This window comes from Thermobia domestica, chromosome 3 (genome assembly GCF_964235325.1).
Source record: "Thermobia domestica chromosome 3, izTheDome1.hap1.1, whole genome shotgun sequence".
Taxonomy (NCBI): Eukaryota; Metazoa; Arthropoda; class Insecta; order Zygentoma; family Lepismatidae; genus Thermobia; species Thermobia domestica.
Genome location: NC_137456.1, coordinates 117858901 through 117883449, shown reverse-complemented (window position 1 = coordinate 117883449; position 24549 = coordinate 117858901). Strand labels below are relative to the sequence as shown.

The 24549-nt window shown below is 32.5% G+C and overlaps 1 protein-coding gene across 1 annotated transcript in view; it reads left to right on the top strand.

The window, feature by feature from the left end:
* The window catches only part of LOC145680683 (synaptotagmin-17-like), a 734886-nt gene extending 723466 nt beyond the window's left edge, over positions 1-11420 (top strand). The window contains exons 7-8 of the mRNA XM_081751574.1: positions 6577-6674; positions 9949-11420. Of these exons, the coding sequence (XP_081607700.1) occupies positions 6577-6674; positions 9949-9978 (128 nt within the window). The 3' untranslated portion in view covers positions 9979-11420. The remainder of the gene's footprint in view (positions 1-6576; positions 6675-9948) is intronic.
* The last annotated feature ends 13129 nt before the right edge of the window (positions 11421-24549 follow it).

The window sequence follows — 24549 nt, the reverse complement described above, 5'->3', positions numbered from 1 at the left end:
ATATGTAACATACGTATAAGTATGTAATATATGGAAGACTGTTAAATGTCAGATATCCTGCAGCAGTGTGATGTAACATCTAAGTGGGAAAAAGGCAATACATATGACAATACGTATGTAGCATATGGATAATATATGTTCTGTACACTGAAAAAAATCCATTATCCGGACAGGGTATATTGTACAAATATACATAATCCAAATGTTTACTACGGAAATTGTACAGAGCATATATTTTCCATATGCTACATATGTATTGCCATAGTATTGCCTTTTTCCCGCTTAGATGTTACATCACACTGCTGCAGGATGTCTGATATTTAACAGTCTTCCATATATTACATACTTATACGTATGTTACATATGTCAGCTATATGTTATATACGGCAATCTGTATATGAGATCGTTATCGCCTGTGTACAGCCATACGGAAAGTACGTATAGATGGAATACTTATACGGATAGTATTATAAAACATGGGTTTTCAGTTATACGTTGGCTAGTCGCACCTTAAGTCCAATTTTCGTACTACAGGATTTACGATTGTAACTCACGTTTTTACGTACGCCATATGTTTTTTTTTCTGTGTAGGCAAAAAGACAATATTTAAAAAATGGAGAATATCATGCTTTGGAGCTAACGGAGAACAAAGCCGTGCTATAAGACTTCATGCATAATATAGTTTCGAAGTTTAATAAAAGAAAACAATAAATAAAATTGTTAATGAAATTGGTAAAATAACATGTATAATAAAAAGTAAAGATCATGAACGAGATTTAGAAATAAGCAGGTGAACGAAACAAGAAATATGTTATACTCATATCACGTCTGTTCATTATAGTTTATAGCACAAAATGTTCCTTCACTGACCATTTCCTTGCCTCGAATAACACAGGAGATGGAAGAGTTCCTCTCCCTTAAGTGATCAGTTGCAGAGAAAACAGCAATTTTCACGGAGTTAGGTCATTCGTTTCGAATGAAATAGTTCTTTCTTTCTTTCTTTCTTCCTTTTAGTCTCAATTTGCTTCAAGCTGTCCGTTCAATGCTTGCTCAGAAGATAAATGTGTTATCTGAAGCTCACGGTGGTAAAATACCTTCAAACGCGGTGTGCGAATTACATGCTGCTTCAGTTGCCTAGGCAATAATTCTTTCCAAGTATAGCTTTCAAAATAATTTTAAAATCGTACATATATTATTATTTTATACTTTCAGTAACTCAAATTTCAATGCATTTATTGTGCAAAGAATAATTCAATATTAGTTCTCTTACTCTCTTGCTTTGCAAAGAAACTTCTTGCGGTATGTTGATACAAATTATCCACTATTAGTAAGCCTTTAGGTTACAAATTATCCACTTCGGATTCAATTTCCGTTTTCTTGGAATGGAAGAGTGAACTGTGAGAGTGTGTTTACTTGTTACAATTTAATCAGTATAAATGATTTGGAACCAACACTTGGAACTAGACAAAGAAACTTCTCATTTAATTCAAACGCCTCCTCACTCATGGATATAAGACTGGATACTTACAAAGTTCCACACGAGAAAACAAGATTTTATTTTAAATGAATTCAAAGTAAGGTTGCATCATATACATATCACTGGCAAAATTAAAAGTGCTGAATGCTGATACACGATGCTCTAATAGCCTTATGTATGTTCATAAATATTTCCTACAGACATAAAACTTTAATTTCGATATACAAAATTTGCTATACGTGTCGAATACCATCTTAATCTTCGACTTCGTCGTTATTATGAAAGTACAGGTTGCTCATTTTCATACATCAAGTGACTTCTGGTTTTCATTCATCTACCTAAATAATACAAATTTATCTGTCATTTAACAAACTCTATTGCCTTTGGAACCCCGAGGTTCAATGTCGCGTTCACAAAAGTTCTCCATTGACTTCTGTCCGTAGTCAACTGGATCCAATTTCTACTTTGTATTCCTATTTCTGCGAGATCCACCTTAACATTGTCCTCTCATCTACACCTAGGTCTTCCTAATTGAATATCTAATCGTTTTCTGATTAGATTTCCAGGAAAACTTTGAAAACGTCCTTACTTTCTTCAATTCTGACTATATGACCTGCATTTGATTACTTAACAATGTTTGGTAAATGGTGAAACTATGCAGTTCCTTGTTATGAAGTTTTCGACATTCCCCATTCCCGTTTCTCTTAGGCCCAAATATTCGTCTCAAGATTTTATTCTCAAATATTTTCAGTCTGCGTTCTTCCCTCAGAGTAAGCGACCATGTTCCGCATCCATACAGCATAACACACATGGTTATCGCTTAATATATTTTAAGCTTCAAATTCCTCGGCAGAATTCGCGATGACGACAGATTTTGAACTGAATAGTAACACGAATTTCCTGCTTTCAGTCGGCATTTAATTTCTTCGTGGATTTTACTGTCATCTACAATATTTATCTCTTTACTGAACATGTAGTTCGTAAGTATCATAGACTTAACGCGTAAATTCTTCAAACACTTTGTATTAGTAAACATTTAAAGGCTATCCTTTTCTTCTGCGAACTAACACCGAGTAGGTTTTATTATTATTGCCTCAAATAATGTGAACCATTCTTAGAAAAAGGTCCTCAAAGAAAATAGGATAACTACAACATTGACACCAATAACAAGTTTTTCGACTGAGAAAAAAATACTGAATATATATTTTCAGTAAATCGTTATTATGAGTACGCATTGTATTGCAATTACTTAACGTTTAACGAGTTAATATGTAACCTCAAATTAACGTTTGAAAGATTTATTCCAAACCGCACCTTCCGCTTTCCCCGACATTCTAACCACAACATTGATGATCCAAGCCTTATTTTCCATTAGGGTGGTCCTTATTTTCACATGTCTGAAATTTCAATCTCTGACTCTTTCATATTGTCTCTTTCTACGAAAAAGAATTTTCTGTGAAATTTGAATGAAATTTATTAATATTTAGAGATGGTTCAAGCGATTTGAAGTTTATTGCATAGTTTGCCGCGGAGCACAATGCTAGTTATACATGAGGTGCTATCGCGTTATTGTAATTATTCGTTCCATCATGTATAAATTAACGTTAAATAATAACAAATATTAGCAAAAATAATAAACAATATATTATATTAAATTAATACATTTATAGGTATGTAAATTTCTAAATATAATGATAACTACCGGTATCCTATAAGTATGATAGGGTGCGCGTCTGTTTGCGTGTGCGCCCAAAAAGAACACCACATAAAATTAATACCTATAACAAAAAAATACCTATATTCCATTGTTTGAAGGGTAACCGAGAAGCAGTGACATCATCATGGCTCTGTCTGTTGTTTACACTCTCAATTTTGGAAGTTTGAATATTCAGCCATTTCAAGAAATGCATAATACTTGCCTGGCGTGTTTTAATTAATGAAGAACTCAGTTTTGTAGTTTAGATTTTTTACTGACAACACTTCTTGTAAATATTAATCAGGGTTTAATAGTGACATTCCAAGAAATTTACTCATACAGCCATACATTGTAAAATATACGGCTGTAAGAGTAAATTTTCTTTGAAGACATCTGAGGCATGTAGTAGAGGTTCATTCTCGTTATATATATTTCTTACAATTGCAGCAGTAAAGCAGGTCCTTGCCCACTTTCTGAATCGTCATAATTTTCTCAAAGAAACTATCCGAACGCCAGCAACCAAGACAGTGGATCAAGTCGGAGACTTCTGGTCCTGTTCTAGAATCCCTGTCAAACATCGTCAAGATTTGATAAACAAAATTGAGCATCTTTTCTTCCAGTGGAAAGGAAAAATAAGAATCATCAGACCCAAACTCAAGAAGCCAATGAAGTCATATTTTCACCATTGATTGAGGGACTTTTTGATATCGCATATTATAATGGCATAGATCTGATGGATAATGAAGAAGCCACGATGTTCCTACAACTTCAGCTACAGAAGGGACGTCGTCAAGGAGCTACTTCAAAAAGAGAAGGATAAAGTGAGGAAAGAAGACACCCTAAAGCGGACAAAGCAACGATCCAAACTTGAAGAAGAGCAATGTTAGCAAGCAACAGCAGCGAAGAAGAAAAGGAAATTCAAATAGAAGCTTCAGGTCCTAGTAAACCAATTGAGGTTCGACTTCGAAAGCGAGGGCTCAAAAGTGTTATATCATATCAGCTAGCCGCAATGCTCGGTAGGGTCAGACTCAGTGACAGATGTGCCATGATGATTCTTTTCGAGGCTTCCAAGGCCTGTGGACAAGATCCTCGGAAGTTAGAAATTAATAGATCAACCATCTCCCATCAGCGTCAACAATATAGGAAATCGTCTGCTACTCACTCGTCAGATTAAAGAGTCATACAAACCAAACATAATTTTGAAAGTTCATTAGGATGGGAAGCTAATGAGTGATATTAGTGGAAGCAATAAGGTAAAGAGGCTGCCTATTTCCGTATCGACCATGGGAGAGAAGAAATTGCGTGAAATTCCAAAGTTGTCCTTTGGGAGTGGAAGAGCTACCGCTCACGCTGTATACAGTAGTGGGAAAGAATGGGGACTGAAAAACTTGATCTGTGTCATGTGGTTTGATACTGCCAGTTCCAACACTGGCCGTTCATCAGGAGCGTGTATCATTCTTGAGCAGCTACTAGGCCATAGTCTTCTACACGTCGGCTCAGTGGTAGAGCGTTCACCTCTGGTGCTTGGGGTCCCGGGTTCGATCCCAGTCCCCGCCAAGTGAACTTTGTGGTGGACAAACACCGTGTGCGTGGGTTTTCTCGGGGTTCTCCCATTTCCTCCCACTTTCTTCATTCCACCATTTCATCATCACTCATCATCACCGTCTCCTTTAGCCTGACCGGCATAACCGTGGGACGTAAAACTCAAAGATTTCATTTTCATTTTCTTTTACACGTCGGATGTCTACATCACATCCTGGAACTTATACTGTCATCTGCCTTTGGAGCCTGCTTAGGACCTATCTAATCACCAAACATTCTCATGTTCAAACGTTTACAGCAGCAGTGGTCCTCCCTTGACCAGGGAAAGTATAAGGATCTCATCTCAGACAGTTTTGCAGCAGCAGAAAATCACAGTTTCCAGGATGAAGCAATTTCTTTCTGTGAACACCAACTGCAGGATCGTCAACTGCGAGATGATTATCGCGAACTGCTCTTGCTGATGTTAATCTTATTGGGAAGTTCACCATCTGGTCCATCAACACAGGTCAAGTTTTAAGCTTCTGGGCCAATACATGAAACTTGCTGGATGACGAAGGCAATCTACAGTCGTAAGGTTCGGTTGTTCCGTGCCCAGTTTAAGTTGACACTGACAGAGTTGCAGGAATTACAAGATCTCAACATATTTCTCGCGAATTATGTTAAATGCTGGTTTCTGGCACTTCCGGGCATCTACGGCAGCTAGAAATAATCCAAATTCTTAAGAAACTTTATATTTATCCTCACCGTGACATTGGTGAAGCAACATTACACAAAGTGGCATTACATCTGTGGTACCTATCAGAAGATTTGATCCTTCTTTGATCCAGACTTAGACTGCAACAGAAAACGAGCTATGGTCCAATTTTCAGCAGAGATAAAAAGAGGTATATAAGTACGAACAGATGTGCATTTGGCAATGATAGAAAATAAGACACACGTCGATTTTGTGACAAAAAGAAATAGAAATATGTTTGCTCTTCTTGACATCCCAGATGGTTTTCTCAGGAGCACCCTGATGTATGGAACAGTAGTGATGATTTTAAGGCCGACTTTGCTCATTAGCAACCACAAGTGATCATGCAGAGCGTGGTGTCGCCCTAATACAAAAAACGACTCAGTCAGGACGCTTTAAGACTGAATAACAGTTGCAGTATGCGATCCAACTAATCGAACACACACGGGAAAAGTTCTCTATTGCAAGAAAATCAACTTTTCCTCAGGATCAGTGATTGCAAACCTATATGGGGTTACTCACACTCGGAATATGTTGTTCTATAACAACTTAGTAGAGACTATTGGAAACTTTTGTAGTTACATTGATTCACTGTGAATAACTGACTGTGAAACATAGAATACTCGAATAACTAGCTTTAGTCTTTTACATGGCAAAACTTTAACATTGTTGAGCCACCTCTATTAAAATTCTTACGTGATATTTAGCACTTATTACATCTATATGAAACTTTTGAGAGGGTCAGAGAGTAAATTACTTTATTTTGAAATTTCACCATATGTATAAGGACCACCCTAATAGCCACAGCTGCCGAAAGTCCAGCAACCTAATTCCTAATCTTAATTCTTGGCAGGAATAAGGTACTTAAGTAGATTGATAATGAAATGAAAATATTATAGATCAAGATGTAAATGCAATCGGCAAGTACATAACAACTCTAACTAAAGTGGAGTAGCACATCTAGAACTTACTAGTGGGTTTTTAGTTCTATGACAATGGTTCTACGATTCGTTAATTTATAGAGTAAGTTAGTAAAGCAACCGATACTCTCCTACCAATATGTTGAAACATTATCTATCGAGCATGATCGTTCTTATGTTTTTAGTAAGTTTTACATTCTTTTTTTAGGTCCTCATGAAATTACGCACTGGAATCATATGCTTCAAAGTCAACGGAATCCAGTAGCACAGTGGCATTCATTAAGGACGCGCCAAGAATGCGATCAGGTACAGTATGTTATATGTGAAACAATAACTGAGTAGTTTGATGATTTTGTCTTTGCCCAAACAATAATTAAGTTACTGATTACATACGATAGTTGAAAGAGAGAACTCAATCTACCTCTATTATCTGGGTAATATATGGTGTCTTAATGTTCTTATTTAAATATTGAACATGTCAGATTCGCAATATCGTCCACTCAAATACAATTTAAATTAGATAAAGTGTACACTATACAAAATAAACCTAATTATTTTTTTCAGAAGCCAAGAATGTTAAATGGAAAGGAAAGTGACGACGATCAATAGAAAAATAAACTATTGTGACAAATCATATTAGAAATATAATACATTTATATAAATATTAGAGCGGTGCTTATTTTTCGACTTCCGAGGTTTTTTTTTTTTTTTTTAAGTTTCAGAAAATGGTTCCATATCAGACCAGAATAACACATGAGAAAAATTAGCTCAATTAATTAATATTAAATGGTGCCCCAACGGTGTCTAAAGCAGCGTTTCCCAACCGGTGTGCCGTGAATGGGCCGCTGGTGTGCCGCGAGGAATCGAAACAAAATTATTAATTTTATAGCAATCAAATTGTAAAACGTAGGGGAAAATGTATATTTGTATTTCACATTACCGGTACTATGAACCTCTACTATGAATCTACAATTTTAAGTTTCATACCGTGTTACTACTCTGTACGTTTCTAATGTTGAAAAAAGTATTTGTTGTCATTGTTATGACCATTATTGCTTCTTTATTGTTGCAGACTATTTGGCAACCTGAAAATTTAAAATATCATTCAATCCTTTCGACAAATTACCTATATTTGTGTTTTAAAAGTAAAAGAGATTTGTTTGTTCGTTCGTTATTTAGTGATCTTCTTTCTTAGTAAAAGGTTGGATACAGTTTTTAAAAAGAAAGAGTATTTTTAAAAACTTGAGTCCAATATTTCATTGCAATTGTTTTTTTTATTTTTAAATTAGATTGAAAAATAAGCTCGAGCTTTCTTCTCGGTGCGAAGGAGATCAGTGATCAAAGAAACAATACTACTGTGTTTCATATTTACAAATAATATTTATAAGTGTGCCGCGAGAATCCAAGTAACACTCGTAGTGTGCCGCAAGTTGAAAAAAGGTTGGGAAACGCTGGTCTAAAGTATTGAATGTATTTACAGTATACAATATAAGGCAAAGATGTTGTGTAAGTTTGGAAAGACAATTGTAAGCTAATAAACATATATTTAAGGGGAATAACTATTAAATGATGTAAAATAAGTTGCAAATAACGTCAGATATGTATTTGTGATAAAAAGTTATACCAAAGGGGTATTACATGATCTCTTTTTATTAAAAATTTTGAGTCTGAATCCAAGAAAAAATGAAATGAAATCTTTGAGTTTTACGTCCCACGATTATGCCGGTTAGGCTAAAGGAGACGGTGATGATGAGTAATGAATGAAATGGTGGAATGAAGAAAGTGGGAGGAAACGGGAGAACCCTGAGGAAACCAACGCACACGGTGTTTGTCCACCACAAAGTTAACCTGACGGGGGCTGGGATCAAGCACGGGACCCCGAGCACCAGAGGTGAACGCTCTACCACTGAGCCACCGCGGCCCCTGAATCTAAGATGGCAGACTTTAAAATAGCCTCAATAACTGTACTATACAGTAATAGAGTAAGGGAAGTACTATACAGTAGGGGAGAGAAAAAAACAGAGAAAGAGAAAGATTCTTGCTTGAAAATATTTAATTTATTAACGGCAAAGTCCTGTATGTTATTTTCAGTAGAAAAATAGTCATACCAGGATGTTATTTTGCAAAATAGTGAAAGAAAAATTCCACAAAGGCATTCTGATTTGTTATTCTGTTCTTTTCAAAAGACATTCCACAACCATTGATGAAGTTTGCAAGTTTTCTGCTTCACTAGCATTGTCAGATCTATGTTCTCTCGTTGTTTCGACAACATATCTATCATCTTATTCTTATCATTTAGTAATGTTAATCACTATACATTATCGACAAAATAGAACAAATGTTCCACTTAAAACTAACCATTTTATTTTCAATTATGAAAATAACTTTATTATCTTGTTTTGATTTGTTTTGTCAATCTCGATTTTATTACTTTATTCTCTATGGATCTGGTGTGACAACTATACATCCAATCTTTCGTTACGTTGTTCAGTAGTGATTTAAACCAATAAGCTCTACTTTAACCAATAGATTATGGTGAAGGGAAGTAGGCAAAATCTGTTTGAACGTCTTGCAAATTAAATTAATATATGTAAACCAAATATCATATGTGTTTGAGGGGGTCTAACATGATTATTTTTAATCTAACATGCATGTATGGTAGATTGAGTACCTCTGTATCTGATTAACATTACTAAATGATAAGAATAAGATGCTAGCTGTATTCGCCAACTACGAGAGAATACAGTCGTCTTTCAATACTAAATCGTGAATCTGTAAATAGAACTCAAGATCTGTTCAATAACGAGCTATAAAAACTCGAGAATCAATAATCATTTTCTGACGAACATTATTATTTCTTTCTTCAAATTATATGTATAATTATTGCATAACAATACTAGCAGCGTTCACCCCGCTTCGCTGCGGTCACCCCGGAACGCAATAAACTTTGTTACTTAGATAATTTTTACTTTTTCGCTTTCAAGTGATATGATAAAAACCATAGAAGATTGCAGTAAATGTTAACATTATATCGCCTGTCATTTATGTTAACCCGCCCCGCTTCGCTGCGGTCACCCCCGAACGCAATAAACTTTGTTACTTAGATAATTTTTACTTTTTCGCTTTCAAGTGATATGATAAAAACCATTATAACGCCTGTCATGTATGTTAACCCGCCGAGTGACACGGTCATGCGGGTTGCATATAAATACGTTTATTTTTATACCTATGATGAACTAACAAAGGATTTGTACGTAATGGACACCTGAATGGTCAATTATCTCAAGACACTGGTAATTGAAAATTAAAGTGATATGATAAAAACCATCTAGGGTCCAAATCCTAATAACCCCCCAAAAATAAAAGAAATTGGTTCAGCCGTATTAGCGTGATGAGCGGACAAAGGATTTGTACGTTCTCTTTTATATATATAGATTAAAGTTTCAGATACGCTATAGCTTGAAATTCTTTTAGGAAAACTTTTAACACTTTTCTCAAACATTTCTGCCAGACAATTCAACTTATATGTTTCGCGTATTTTCTTTTCAAATGATCAAACTTCCATTTCCTTTTTTTGTAGGTTTCCGCAGCATCACGTCTTGTTCCGTGACCTTTCTGCTCAGATCCATCTTTCAAACATCCATGCCACCTAGGGACAGCCGATGGTACTTGCGAAGTCCCTCTAAGTACGAACAAGAAACTCCATTTCAGAACCCCATGTGTGGTGGAACAGAGACAAAAGAAGCATATTTTAACTTACTAGATGTTACATATAATTAAATATACGTATATTTTGTGAATGGGGAAGTATATATTAAGTATATATATAGTAGGTAAAACAAAGAACACCATACTAACTCCGTTATGTCATTGTGTTATGTATTAATCAATCAATATTTTGTAAAAAGAATAGAATCCGTCTCAAGCAAGGATTGATTCTTATCAATAGATTATCAAGACTGATTTGACAAAGTTTGGCAAGTTCGAGATTTTTCGAAGATTAAAAAACTAACATTATGTACGACTATGACCGTCCAATTTTCTGGAGTCAGAGATGATGGGTGATTCCAAATGATAAACTATTGGTATGGAGCTTTATGTTCTTTGGTTGTCCAACTACTATATCGTAAACGTTAAGCATTACTATATGTAAGATGTAAAGTATTCACATATGAGACTTCAGAGTATTCAAACGTATGCAGAAACAAAAAAATTCATGCATTTAATGGAACATTTCCTAGTACCGAGAAAAAATGTTTGCTATACATACTATTTGTAAATATTTTAATATACAAACTTTTGTAAGCCCTGATTATTTATGAACAATATAATAATTTCATATTTCAGATTCAGAGAATCAAGTATCATTGAAAAGCGTTTTAAATCTTATTGTGAAGAAATTGTGTCAAAAATAAGATTCTCATTTCTTTCACATATGTGCCCTTTTTGGTACTACCTCTCCTAAAAATTTATAATAATAAAATACAGAAAAATCATTCTTTTTATTATAGTTTGTTCAGTGGTGATATAAAACAATATTACAATACGATACATGATATTTTGTTTACTTATATCTAAAGAAGGAAAATTCCTAAACCAATTAGTTTTTGAAAGTTAAGAAACAAAATGTATATTCTGAGACATAGCAACCCCTGCTAAAGAATTGTCATAGCTATTCAGTTGCTATTCTTTAATTTAAATTAAATATTAAAATTAAAATACAGAATAAATTGCATACGTACTATCATTTTTCTGAGACACTTGTACTACAGTCAAGCCTATAATTTAAGAAAACAAATTTGAATTAAGGGAAGAATAATAAGGTAAAAATGTATGCAAGAAGTCAAATTAAAATTTCCAATAATATGTCTCTATTGTATTCACTTATCGTATTGAAAATATCACTATGGTAGTTTAGTAAATTACTGAATTGAAGGAAAATCGAATAAAACATAAAATGTAGGAAATTTTGTCACTATAATGTCCAAAAAATAAATATGATATAATGATAATACTAACAATTCTAATTGGTCTTTAACTAACTTACCTGTAATATTTTAATGGGCTTGCAAAACCTTGTGTGCGTATGTGATATATTTAATTTTATTTTCAAAGTCTAACCTTCTTTATATCAATATCCTTTAAAATGTTCAATGTTTGTTAGTATGAGAGATAAGTTTCTAAGTTTTCAATTTTAAAGTAGACAATTTATTTAATTCTCAGAAAATATTATAGTTCGATCGTATTTATAAAAAGAAAATATAATATGTTAAATGTCTATTTATTATTTTTCAAACTATTTTGTTGTAGTTTTGGAGACAACCTCTGTAGAAAAGAATATAAGTCCATGCAAATGTTGAATGAAACATATTTTCAGTAAACATTTTACTTTGTTATAATTTATTATCTTTACAAATTAAAGCAGGTTCACAATGTATATTTATACTAATAAACTTGCTTATAGAAATTAAGTAAGTTTCTCGCACGAAAAGATTAATATAAAATATTTCTAAAGGAAACGATACTGAATATTTTATGTTTAATATTCATACATGTCTGTAAGCGCTCATATGCGCATTCATAGGTCTCCATATTTTTCTACTTCTACCTTAAATTAATATCAATGATAAAGTTATTTATTGCCGAATTTCTTCTGCATCAAACCTAGTAAAGAGCTTTCATTCCAGAAAATGTAATTGCAAATTACAATCATAAGATTCTGAACATTCGTTTTAATACAAAATATTTTTAAGAGAAAACAGTTTTTAATACTAAGTGAAGAAGCACATATCTTAATGATAATGCCTTACTTCCTATATTCCAACAATATTTATAAATCAAAATTGTATTCTTTAAGCTTAAGGCACTTTTCTTAAATTTGAAATATACCATTGTTCTAATGTTTAATGCTTCTAAGGTTTTAAAGTATAGCACTGAAAAGTATTTGTATATGAAACTTGAATAATTCTTCAAATATATGTCTAAATAAGCTGTAATGAATATAATACATATTTATTACAGATGTATTATGCTATTTTATTTAATAACTACATTTTGGTATTATGTATATGAGAACTGTTACCCCAATTTAAAATTGTGAATCATAAATAATAATTAATTCTGATATTTCTAATGTAGTAAAATGAATATACATGTGTAAAATTAAACTTTTATCGACTGTGTAAACGGACGACATTCAAAAATGTAATTCCTTCAATGTTTTGCAATAATCAGCAAGTTAATATTTATCATTTAATTCGTCTTATATTTAATTTAAATTTAAGGAAAATGGATTATTTATGAAGAATAATTTTAACAGGCTTATATGATCTCAATTTTAATTCAAAATTTACTTGTATAAGAAAGGAAATAATCTTCTTAAGCTCCGGTTTTATCATTTCACGAATCTAACATATGCAAGAATTTTAACTGAATTTTAAGTGTATTTAACTGAATTTAGAAACGTACATTTAATTTTGTTTTATTGCATATTTAACGTTAAGCATTTGCAAATGAATTGTTTATAATTGATATTAAAATATTAAATAGGAATAGAGAGCCCTGTTGTTTCTAAAACTATCAAATTTCAACTTCAAATTTTAAAAATTATAAAAATTAATCTAGTGCTTTTACAGATTAATATTTTATTACCTTCAACATGAAACTTGTATTATGTAATTATTAGAGGAGAAATAATGTTTACATTGTCATACACAATTTTATAAAATATTTACTTCAATGTTATTTTTAATTTTGAAAACATTTTGCCATTATAACATTTACACATATGAGCTACCATTATTTAAATATTTATTTGTGAGTATAAAACAATTAGTGTTTTATTTTTATTGTTAACTACAAACTTGTGAAATCTACCTACAGTATTAATAACTGGAAATTGTGGTTTTTCCTCAAATATTTATGTATAAATATTTTATGACTGATATTAAAGTATAAACAAGGTATGCTTTAAAACTGTTTTATCAAAGTTCGTTAAAATAAGAAAAATGTAAACCAGTACTTTCGCAAATTAACGATGCATTTCTTTAAACATTAAAATATATAATTATTATACGATTGGGTCTAATTTTTTGAATTTTGTTTCATAAAATTGATAGTTAAATATTGAATTTAATGTTGGAGATGTTGCATAATTATAACTCTTACGCATTCAAAAGTAGAGTTAATTATATATTTATTTGTAATACTTCGAATTGGTTGTATTATATTTTCTGCAAATAAATTTTCAGTTAATTAGAAAGATATATTTGGGGGCATCGGACACAATTTGATGTAATATCCTAACATAATAAATAAATTCTTCTATTTATATTGTCAGCGTTAAATGATGTATATAAACATAGCTAGAAATCATATGTAGCACTAGAATAATCAATAATTTCGCGAAAGATGTATTTGCATCGTTCAATGAATGTTTCATATCATTGATGTGCAGTTTTGAATATGAATATAGTAAAATGACAATTTCAGATTGAAAATCTTACATGTATGAAACTAAGTATAGTGATAATGTATGCGCCTGTATATAAAGTATACTTGTATATAATCCTTCTCAAGATTAAAATGTTGATTTGTAAGTGGTTCCAGAAAAACTGTAAGATTCTGTACTGATTTACCTCATGTGTAAATAACGTAAAAGTATTAGTTATTTACTGAACTTAGATTTATGAAAGTAGATAGTTAAATGTAAATCAAGTCATTTCAGAGAAAGAAAAATTGGAAACATGGTAATCATATCTGAATTTTTTTCTTCAGGGAAAAGAACGATCATTATGTTTCCAAGGCCTAAAGTAAGAGAAAATGGGTGTATAGTAAGTGAATATGAATAAGTATACACTTAGTGTTAAAAATTATCATTTAATATTTCCTTATTTCTAATCTACATTCAACTATATCAACCTTACGAAGTATATTTAATATTAAAACATATTTGTAAACTCAGTACAGAGTATATGATTAAAACATCTATATTAAGTATTTGTACAGAATCGTGAAGGGAATAAAATGATCTAATCATACTACAAATAAGAAATTTCCAATTGCAAACATGTAGGTCAGAAGTCAATTAAATGCTGTGCCTGCTGCTAATTTACTTTTAAGACTGCATACAAAGGCTTAAATATGAGAATAATCAATTGACTCTATTTTAATTCGGCATCTTTATCCTAATGTATACAACTTGAATGTTGTATAACGAGTATAAGGTGTACTAAGAAGCACACATACGTAAGCAAGCATTTATCTATATTATTTTATGTTCTAGTGCTCAGCAACTATAGTGAATAGACTTATAATTTTGTAATATAAGTATAGATATTCAAAATATTTTTCAATTTTGTCGTAGCATATTTCACACGTTAGCATAATCGATTTCCAGAAGAATATTTTAGTAATATTAATTACTTATAAGAATTGAAATCTGAATTAAATAATAGTCTAAAGTGATGTTACGGAAAAATTGGAGTATATTTTGCTATTTCAAAAATTCACATTTCGGTATATATAATACTAAATTCAATTTTGGAATATTAGCACACTAGAGCTTAATAAATTCTCATAAATAAAATCTATAATTCTCTTATCATATTAAGTACAATTTATAAATATATCTTGGGCACATTGAAATATCAAAATGTTCATGTGATATCCTTATTTCTTTACTGTAAACAATCTGTAAACACTTATTATATTCTTCAGAGGAATAACTTAGTAATATTGGCTCAATACTCTCTAAATTTTTATCTAAATTTTAGTAGTACAGTTTTATAGAAAGCTAAATGGCCTAGAATTTTAATTGGATAATCTCCAGATATGACTTTTTTTATTTTCTTAACAACTAGAATAATTTGTAATAACAAGAGTTTTGTAATCACTTTGGCAGTGTTTCAGATGTAAAGCGATATGAGTACTTGAAAATTCCTTTGCCATGTTTGATATAATAAACAGAATAAAATTGTTTAAAATAAGACGAAAGTATTGTTAGCTTTATGCTATTGTAGCTGCTTCCTCAATAGATACTTCACATATAATTTTACAATTGCTTTTGAAAACTCAGGCAAGGAATAAGCGAACATCTAATTTACATAAGGTTAAAATTATAACCATTTCACTTCGAAAATATCATCTCAATTTATCGCGTTTCAAATAATACTAGATTTAAGGAACATTTGTTTACTAACATGTAGAGAAAGTTCTTGTGAATACTTTTATTAACTTATTCTGATATAAATTATTACTAATCTTGTTTCTCGGGAAAAAAATATGCATATTAAAACATCATGTCGAAAGTGGAACTGTCTTTTGAATATAGTAACATTTCATTTTATCAAATATTAAATTATATTCACTTCGCAGTATGGGAAGGAACTAAGTTACAGAATAATAATTTGGTTCTTAATAATTCAATATCTCTCTTTCTATTGTAGATAGATTTAAAATTTAGTGAACTATGATCAAAACACCAATTATAAATGACTGAAATTTACATACATTTAAATGAATGAAATGTGGATGTTAGGAAATGAACTTAAATTTTTATCCAATAAAAGTATTAAATTAAATATAGATATATATGTATTTTAAAGTTTTGGCATATCAACTTTTTATAACCAACTCTTTCTAATTCCTTACATTTCCTTGAATTTCATACTTTTATTCAAAAAATGCTAGATAATAATAGATTTTTTAACTTTCAACTAATAGAAATCACAAAGATTTTTCTATATTTTTTTATTTCAGGTTTAAATCTTAAAAGAATTACTTTCATGGAATTTTAAAAATAAAGAATGTTCATGGACTGTAGTTTCGTAAAATGAACAATGGACTGGTAAAAGTTTGTAAATATGACGAACCACTTTACAATTTCTCTGCATAATATTAATGTACGTATGTTTCATATATTACATATAAAATAAAAAATTCTATTTCAGATATTTCCTGGTGCTGTTCATGAACAACAATAAAATATATTTGCGAAACATTAAACCATATTTAAAATTAGTCTGAATTGAAAGAATAAAATATATACTAATAAGCAAAACGAATTATTAATTTCCATTCGGAAGATTGTTGTAAGGAATGGAGTTTCGTACAATAATTATATACGGTGTCCGGGAAATAGGGACGAATATTAAAGTGCTATAAAACTAATATAAAATATATTAGAAATTTTTTTATAAACGCATTGAGTAACTTCTTCCAATTAATACACATTTATGTATTAATGTTCTCACATTTATGTATGAAAAATTGTATCCGGCATATGACCACCCAAGGCAATGACCAATGCGTTCATTGAAATTACCGATGACGCATTCACAAACATCTGGTGTGATGCCGTTAATAACCCTCTTAATTTCATCCTTCAGTTGTATTGTCTGTGGTGCAGACAATACCCCCAAATTCTGCAGTTCTGCTTATTGACGTACCCACTGAGATAGAAGTGTGCCTCATCTGAGAAAATTATTCTTGTCGTGAAGTTCTCGTTGTCCGCTTGTCGAGCCAATACCCATTGAGCAAATCGATGTCCCCATGATCTGTAGGCCTCAACTCTTGTGTAAGTTAAATCTTGTATGCATGTATTCTCAGATTTTTCGACAAGATTTCATGCAGTGAACTTGGTGATAAATTCAATTGTCGAGCTCGTCGGCGAACTGATTTCATGGGGCTTACGGTCACACTGTCATTCACGACAGCAATGTTTTCTTCCGTTCGAACAAAACACGGTCTTCCAGTTTGCTTAACATTTAACACTGACCCTGTGGTCTCATACTTCAGGACCAACTTCCGAACTGATGATTCAGTAGGAGCAACATTGTATCCAAGTGTCACATGCAAATCTCAAACGGTTGCCGTGGGGCTTTCCTTGTTTTTGTAACAACTTTTAATCACTTGGATGCGTTGCTTTGTTGTCAAAAGCTCCATGCCGAAATAAACACCAACCAACAATGCTCACCACACAGGCTACTAATCGGAAGGATAGAGGATAACAAACATGGTAAAACCACGGCTGCCAACCGTCATATGACAAAATGGTGCGAAATTCAAATTCGTCCTTATTTCCCGGGCACCCTTTAGTTGTATCAGCATTTTATAAAACTACATAGCTTTTGGACGCTACAGAAAGGCATTTCGATATAAGCAAAATCTTTATCTTGATTCATGAGCTTGATGGCTAAATTGTAAGTGGTTTTCGATATTTGTAGGAGACTCGTATTCGATTCCCGCTGGAAATTCACCTGATTTGGAAGTCATCTTAAGCTGTAAATCAACCTTTTTGATGTGAATGCATATTAAGCGCTAATCAACCAATCAACTACAAATTATCTTCGTATAATATACAGGGTACATAGTTGCATCCTAACTTGCTATTCAAACTATTTCGGTAATTAATTCCATATATTTGTACATTGTTGGGATACTTATCTGTAATCAGAATTTATTCGTATTAGTAGGAAGAAATTGGTTACTTCTTAGGCAAATGGAGGAAAACCTGAATATTATTTCATTGTTATCATGAACAGCAAGCATCTATAAAGCTAGCTACATCGTTTGTTGTTAAGTGGCATTGATTAAAAAGAAAAGGCCACGTTCGGACGTACAGGTATTATTTGTAGGAATATATTCAGAGTATATATATAAATATATGTATATTAGTATCTTTAAGAGTAATTTCTTCTATTACAACTAGAAGGTATTTCGAAATCCAAGTGTATGTAATGAACATTGTATATCACGTACAAGATACTCTTCAAATATGCTTTTTGTAAAATATTTGTCTGTATATGTATATATATATATATATATATATATATATATATATATATATATATATATATATATATATATATATATATATATATATATATATATATTCTGTACTACCATATACATATATGGAAATGTATAATATTATATAAAATATATTTTAAACTAAGTTTTGTATTTTTTTCTTTTTTAGTTACGGCACAGATTTTCATGTCGAAAGTTGTATTCTGTAAGACACTACTAAGATTTGCTCACAAATATCGTGTCATGTCTCCTTATTGAACGTATTGTCTCACACGTCTGCTGCCCTAAACTAGAGAAGGGAATAACATTTTAAAAGAAGAGAGATAAGACGATACGGAAATATTTATTGTACGATTTCTCGTGACGGATATGCTGCCAAAATGGATGTATGAACTGCTGTGAAACCATAAGTAGCGGAACTTTTACAGGATAAAATTTTAATTACTACCTGATAGTGATGTATGAAAACAAAAACACTAGAGAAGGGCGCAACCATGACTTCCGTACTATAATGTGACATAAAAGGCTATTTAGGCTATTACTACAACAATAATGTAAGCATCTCTGATCCAGGCTATTTTGTCTTTTGATTTCCATTAGTTTTTCATGCGCATTTTAACTTACCTTTCCTCACTTACCATGGTGCTCGAAACGAATCAATATATGCTTCCATAAATTTTACGCAGTTAATTCTCATAGCGTACTGTAGTCTTTAGCTTTACTGCTTTATTACTCATTTTCCATTAACCCTTTCCATAAGAATATTTTATAATTGCTGTTAAAATGAACATCAAATTCGAATATAAAATTTGCTGATTTAAAAACTGGTTATCAAATTGTCACCTGGAACAATAAAAATTATAATTAGTGCTTTTATAGATCAACGTTTTATTACTTTAAATATTAACACTTTCGATCCTGGGCTAATATGGCCTTGTTTATTCCAGTATCCTGGAATTTTTAGGCCTTTTTTTAAAAAAATTATAGCACATTGCTAACTAATAATAGACGCACTAGAAACATTGCAAACAAGTATTTGGACCTTAAATTTTATTATGAATATATAATTTGGTGATGTAAAAAAAGGTAGTTCGTTACACTGCTGTTTGAAATATATACTTTTTGAACAGACGAAAAAAATTACAATAGAAAAATAATACTTCCGCTGCGTATGAAGTGCGAACAGTGACAATGGTGTGTAATAAAGAGCGGGAAATCTGCGGGAACTGACCGCTGAGTTCCGTTATTGTGAGGATATATATATAAGATGGAAGGAAAAAGTAATAAGTGCTCAAAATCAAGAAAAATCAGTGTTTATTTTTGAAAATTTTCTCGCTTCCAACCAACTATGGTGGCGCTTTGCGGCTGGTCTGTCGACTTCATTCATATGTACGAGGATGAGGGTGCCGTCGTACACTCCCGCCCCGGGCGCTGATTTTCCACAGCATGGAACTCATGTACTCACCTGCTTTTTAAATTTCGAAATCAGGATCTAAATCTGAATCGTCAATTTCACCTTCCGAACGGGATTTAAACTGTACTCTTCTAAAAATCCTTGATAGTTCTTCTATATTCATTTTACTTGCATCAAACAAGACAACTTCTACAAAATTAAGGTAGATCACCACCCGGAAGTCAGGGCATATTTTAGTTCATTTCCTTAACTACTGCACAACGAAACGTTACATATTATAAATATTGTACTATAAAATAGTGTTGTTTCAACTACAGCACAAGACACTGATTCATTTGGTTGTCTCTCCTGATATCGAAAATGTAGCAAATAAAAGAAAATATTTGATTCGTTTTACAATGAGCACACAAGATGGCACTTGCTGGTAGATCTTACTAAAAGTGCTCCGTTTTATGAAAGATTATTTGCATGTGTAAAGTATTTTAAAGTAACAATCTCATCACGAAATAGATATATTTTTCGATCGTTTCTCGTGTTATGTTTCATATTTTATTTAAATATTAATTTACATTTAAGGAAATAGATTTTAAGACGAAACTTGTGCAGAACTCCATAATGCATTGTTGCCAAATATGTACGTTTACTGTAGTAGTCGCAAATAAGAAAATTCCTAGATTCTAGCGTTGCAGTTCGAGAAGCGGAATCGCGGTAAGGATCGAAACGTTACATATTATAAGTTCTCCAGTAAGTATCTAAGCAAATTACTCCTTTTATTATTTGGAATCAGTAAACACTCAACACTATCTGGCAATTCCGCACTATTCAAGCAGCATTTAGCATAGCATTGAGAACACCAACCTTAAATAGTTTTCTAAACAAAATATTCCACTATATTATCGAGCGTGTTGCAGTCAAACGAAGAAAGTTAATCACAACAATCAAGCTGGAAAAGTTCGTTTACTCTTCACTGGTTGTCAGGTGAATAGTATTTCTTCCAGAACTGAGTCTCAGTAAGTATTTAACACGGCCGACAACCAACCGGAACCCATAGTAAGTTACATAGGGGCTATTACGTAAAAAGTGAGTTGGACTCGGGCTTTGGCGTTTCGGAATAAACAGCCACCCGAGTCTGACTCGGGCTTAGGATCGAAAGTGTTAAAATATGATTTTAATTATAAGATGAAAAGTAAAATCTATATTTTAATATTTAGTTTCGCAGAATATTTACTTAAAGTTATGTATAATATTAGAACTATTTTGTCATTTAACTTTTACTTTCCTACCTCAGAGAAATGCAGTAGGATATGCTATGTGATGGAAAGTGGTGTAATGTTTGATGTTCTGCGAGCCAGGATGACGATGATAGAACTTTTGCTGCGAGAAATTAAAGAATAGAAATTTCTGTCAGATGAGCCTACAATCACAAATAGAAATAATAAAGTACCATCTACGTATAACATATTCATTATCCACATCATCCACTATCTCCTCTTCAAACAGATGAAGAAACGATGTATGAAATGTATGATAGTATTTAAGAAAAATCTCTTAACTTTGTAAAGTGAATCTCAACTGCAACATGCGGTGGATAAACACAGTATGCTTGGGTTTTCTTAGGATTCTTCCGTTTATTCCCATTTTTTTCGTTCCAATATTTCGTTCATTATTACAATCACTGTCTCCCTTAGCCTCACAGCATAACGTGGGAGGTTAATTTTAAAAAATCGATGAATATAACTTATTTATCTTCAATACCAAGTTTCCATAATGGTGTATAAACTCCAAGAAATGAGCTAATTTACGTAAATAAACAGGAAAATGATTTTAGTGCGATCAGTGACATCTCACCTCCAAATTTTCTTAGTTTGGCAGTATCAATACAAAACGATATGTGAAGGGACGCTTGCTGAGTAACTGGTAGTCACTACACTCATTCTAAGTGAGATACAAAGCACATCTCCATATTATCTTATTATTGCAGTGACACATACACAGGCAATCCTTTGCCAGAATCTTTTTCAAATTCCGGAAGAGGTTGATAAAATTGTCCCTTCATCTCTAGAACAAGCTGTTATGAAAAATATCGAGTACTACTTTTAAGAATCTGGTGTACATATATATATATATATATATATATATATATATATATATATACAGAGTCTTCCAAAAGTCCTGCAAAAAAGTAAAAAGCTGTGACTTTGTAGCCATTTATTATATTTGTACAAAACTTTTAGTGGACTCTTGTAAGAAAGTCTGAAATTTTGTTTCCAAGCATTTTTTCAACGCCAAACCTCCAACTGAGCACCATTTACGTCACCAAACATTGCTGAAGTCTTTTCGGGAATCCAAGAATAGCATGTCGACATGCTTCATCCCTAATACTCCCAATCACATCACGTATCTTCTATCGGAGGTCCTGAACATCTTTCGCTTTTTGCTTGTAAACTTCCGTATCATTTTCTTACGAACGATATTGTGTAGCGTTGTCATTGGCACTCGCAGCTCCAAGGACCTGCGTTTCAACAATTTCTTTGGACTTCGCAACACGCTTTCCTGCACGGACTGAATCACATCATCACTGGTTGTTGGCCTTCCGCTACGAGGCAAGTCCAAGACACTTCCGGTAGCTAGGAACTTATCGTACCATCTCTTGATACTTGAACCTGCAGGTGGTTGTTTCTGATATTTTTGTCGGAATTTTCTTCTCACCAAAACACTAGATTTTAATTCACAAAACCACGCCACACACTGCGCTTTCTCGAGTAGACGCCATCTTTGTCACGTGATTTGCGGTTATGACCAACGTTTACATCTGGTCATTGTTGCCAACAAAAATTTTAACATTTCCACTAAACACTACAAACAAAATACAAAATTGTAAGTAGTACATTCATTCAAAGTGACAGCTTTTTACTTTTTTGCAGGACTTTTGGAAGACTCTGTATATATATATATATATATATATATATATATATATATATATATATATATATATATATATATATATATATATATATATATATATATATATATATATATATATATATTGCGAACCTGGGTTGCAACAGAACGTAACATGTAGAGCACTCAGGGTTCCCCAGATTCTACTAGTTAGCATCTGAACTAACTTTGAATAATGATACTCCTAAATTGTGCATATTGCGAGAAGTAAAGCGGATGATTCACCACTGGCTGTATTGACTAAAGGCCAACCAGACCCCAATCAGAAATAAGCAAGATGTGAAGTTTGAATCTGTGTATTTTTAACAATTTATTTAACCTGGTGTGATAGATGTTGTTCATGTAATGTGAATTCAGTGTGAGATTATTCTGTGTATGTCATGTATAAGAATCGTGTTAGCACACCATTTGGTTGTGACACATACCTTGATTGTTGACTGGAAGACTTTCAGCCCAAGCAATGGAATCCGTACTTCCAGAAAACAGAATGTGGTCGTATTTCTTAGTGCCTCTAGTTCCCGTTGTAATATTTAAAGGAATGATAGACTGATGAATCCTAATCGTGGTCTGTCATGAAGATGTATCAATTATTGCTCTCGAACGATGATGTCTTTGTCGCTTTTTAGAGTTAAACGACGAGTTACCTCCAATACATGTTTCTACTACTTACTGATGCTATTGACTTATCGAACGTTGTTCGGAGACTCACTGACAAGTACGATTAATTTAGAATTTTGCTCCCCTACTTGCGAAGTCCTTCTTTCTCCAACTCTTGGTATATTTCTCTCCTCACCAGAAAATAAACTAAAGATTTTATATGACCTAAACTGCTGATATTCTAGAAATATTGTTTCAGTACTCGGGCTGATTTTTACCCACGTATGTACTAGATCTTAAAGGATCTTAATTAACCAAATCCTTCTAACCTTGATTCAAAAAGATGACACGAAATAATGTCACTTTTCTGATATCCGCATTGTCCGGTGAAAGTGTGTATGTTAACAAATTGGTTACATAACATTACAAGCATTCTGTTTTTAACACAGTATGCATAGAATCTGAAATATACACATGATGTATACAGCACATAATCTTATAAACAAGGAATGAGACTGAAATTAGATTTCTGTTTGTTGTATATAAAATTAAAATTCACTATGTTTGAGACTCTAAATCTCCTGAACTGCCCGACCGATCTCGATCAAATTTGTACCATGCATGACGTTCGAGGCTGGGCTGGTTTTAGGCTATTCACTTTGATGGTAGAACTCAGGGATGACGGAGGGGAGGGGGTATAAAAATAAATAAAACTTCATAACTCCTAAACCACTCTTCCGATCTTGATCAAATTTTCAACAATGATGAGGTTCAGGCCTGGGATCGTTTTTATGATTTAAATTTGACGGAACAACTTAGGGGTAGAGAAGAAGGGGTATATCAATTTATATCAGACTGAAACTGACTAGTTTTGTAACTAAATAACTCGAACTATCCGACCAATCTCAATCACATTTTCCAAATACATGAGCTTCGGATCTGGAAACATTTTTGTAATTTCACCTTAACGGTAGATCCTTGGGGAGGGGAGGGGAGGAGGACGTACAAATAAAAACTAATAAAACCTAATAACTTTTGAACCACCCAACCAATCTCGATCAAATTTTCAAAATATATGAAGGTCGGACCTCGTGTTTTTTATCGTTTCACTTTAACAAGCCAACCTGGGGAAGAGGAGGGGGAGATATATGTAAAAAATAAAATAAAAATGACTGTCTTTGTGACTTCATCCTCTTGTACCACCCGACAGATCTCAATCAAATTACATGAGATTACGGGGAGGGATTACTTTAGGCTATTCACTATGACGATTAAACGCAGGGAAGGAAGAGGGGAGATAAATTTAAAAATGATCAAAAATGACCGATATTAGTATTGAATCCATAGTTTTTGGGGTCGATGAGAGAAACAGTGACACTTCTAAGGTTGTTTCAATCC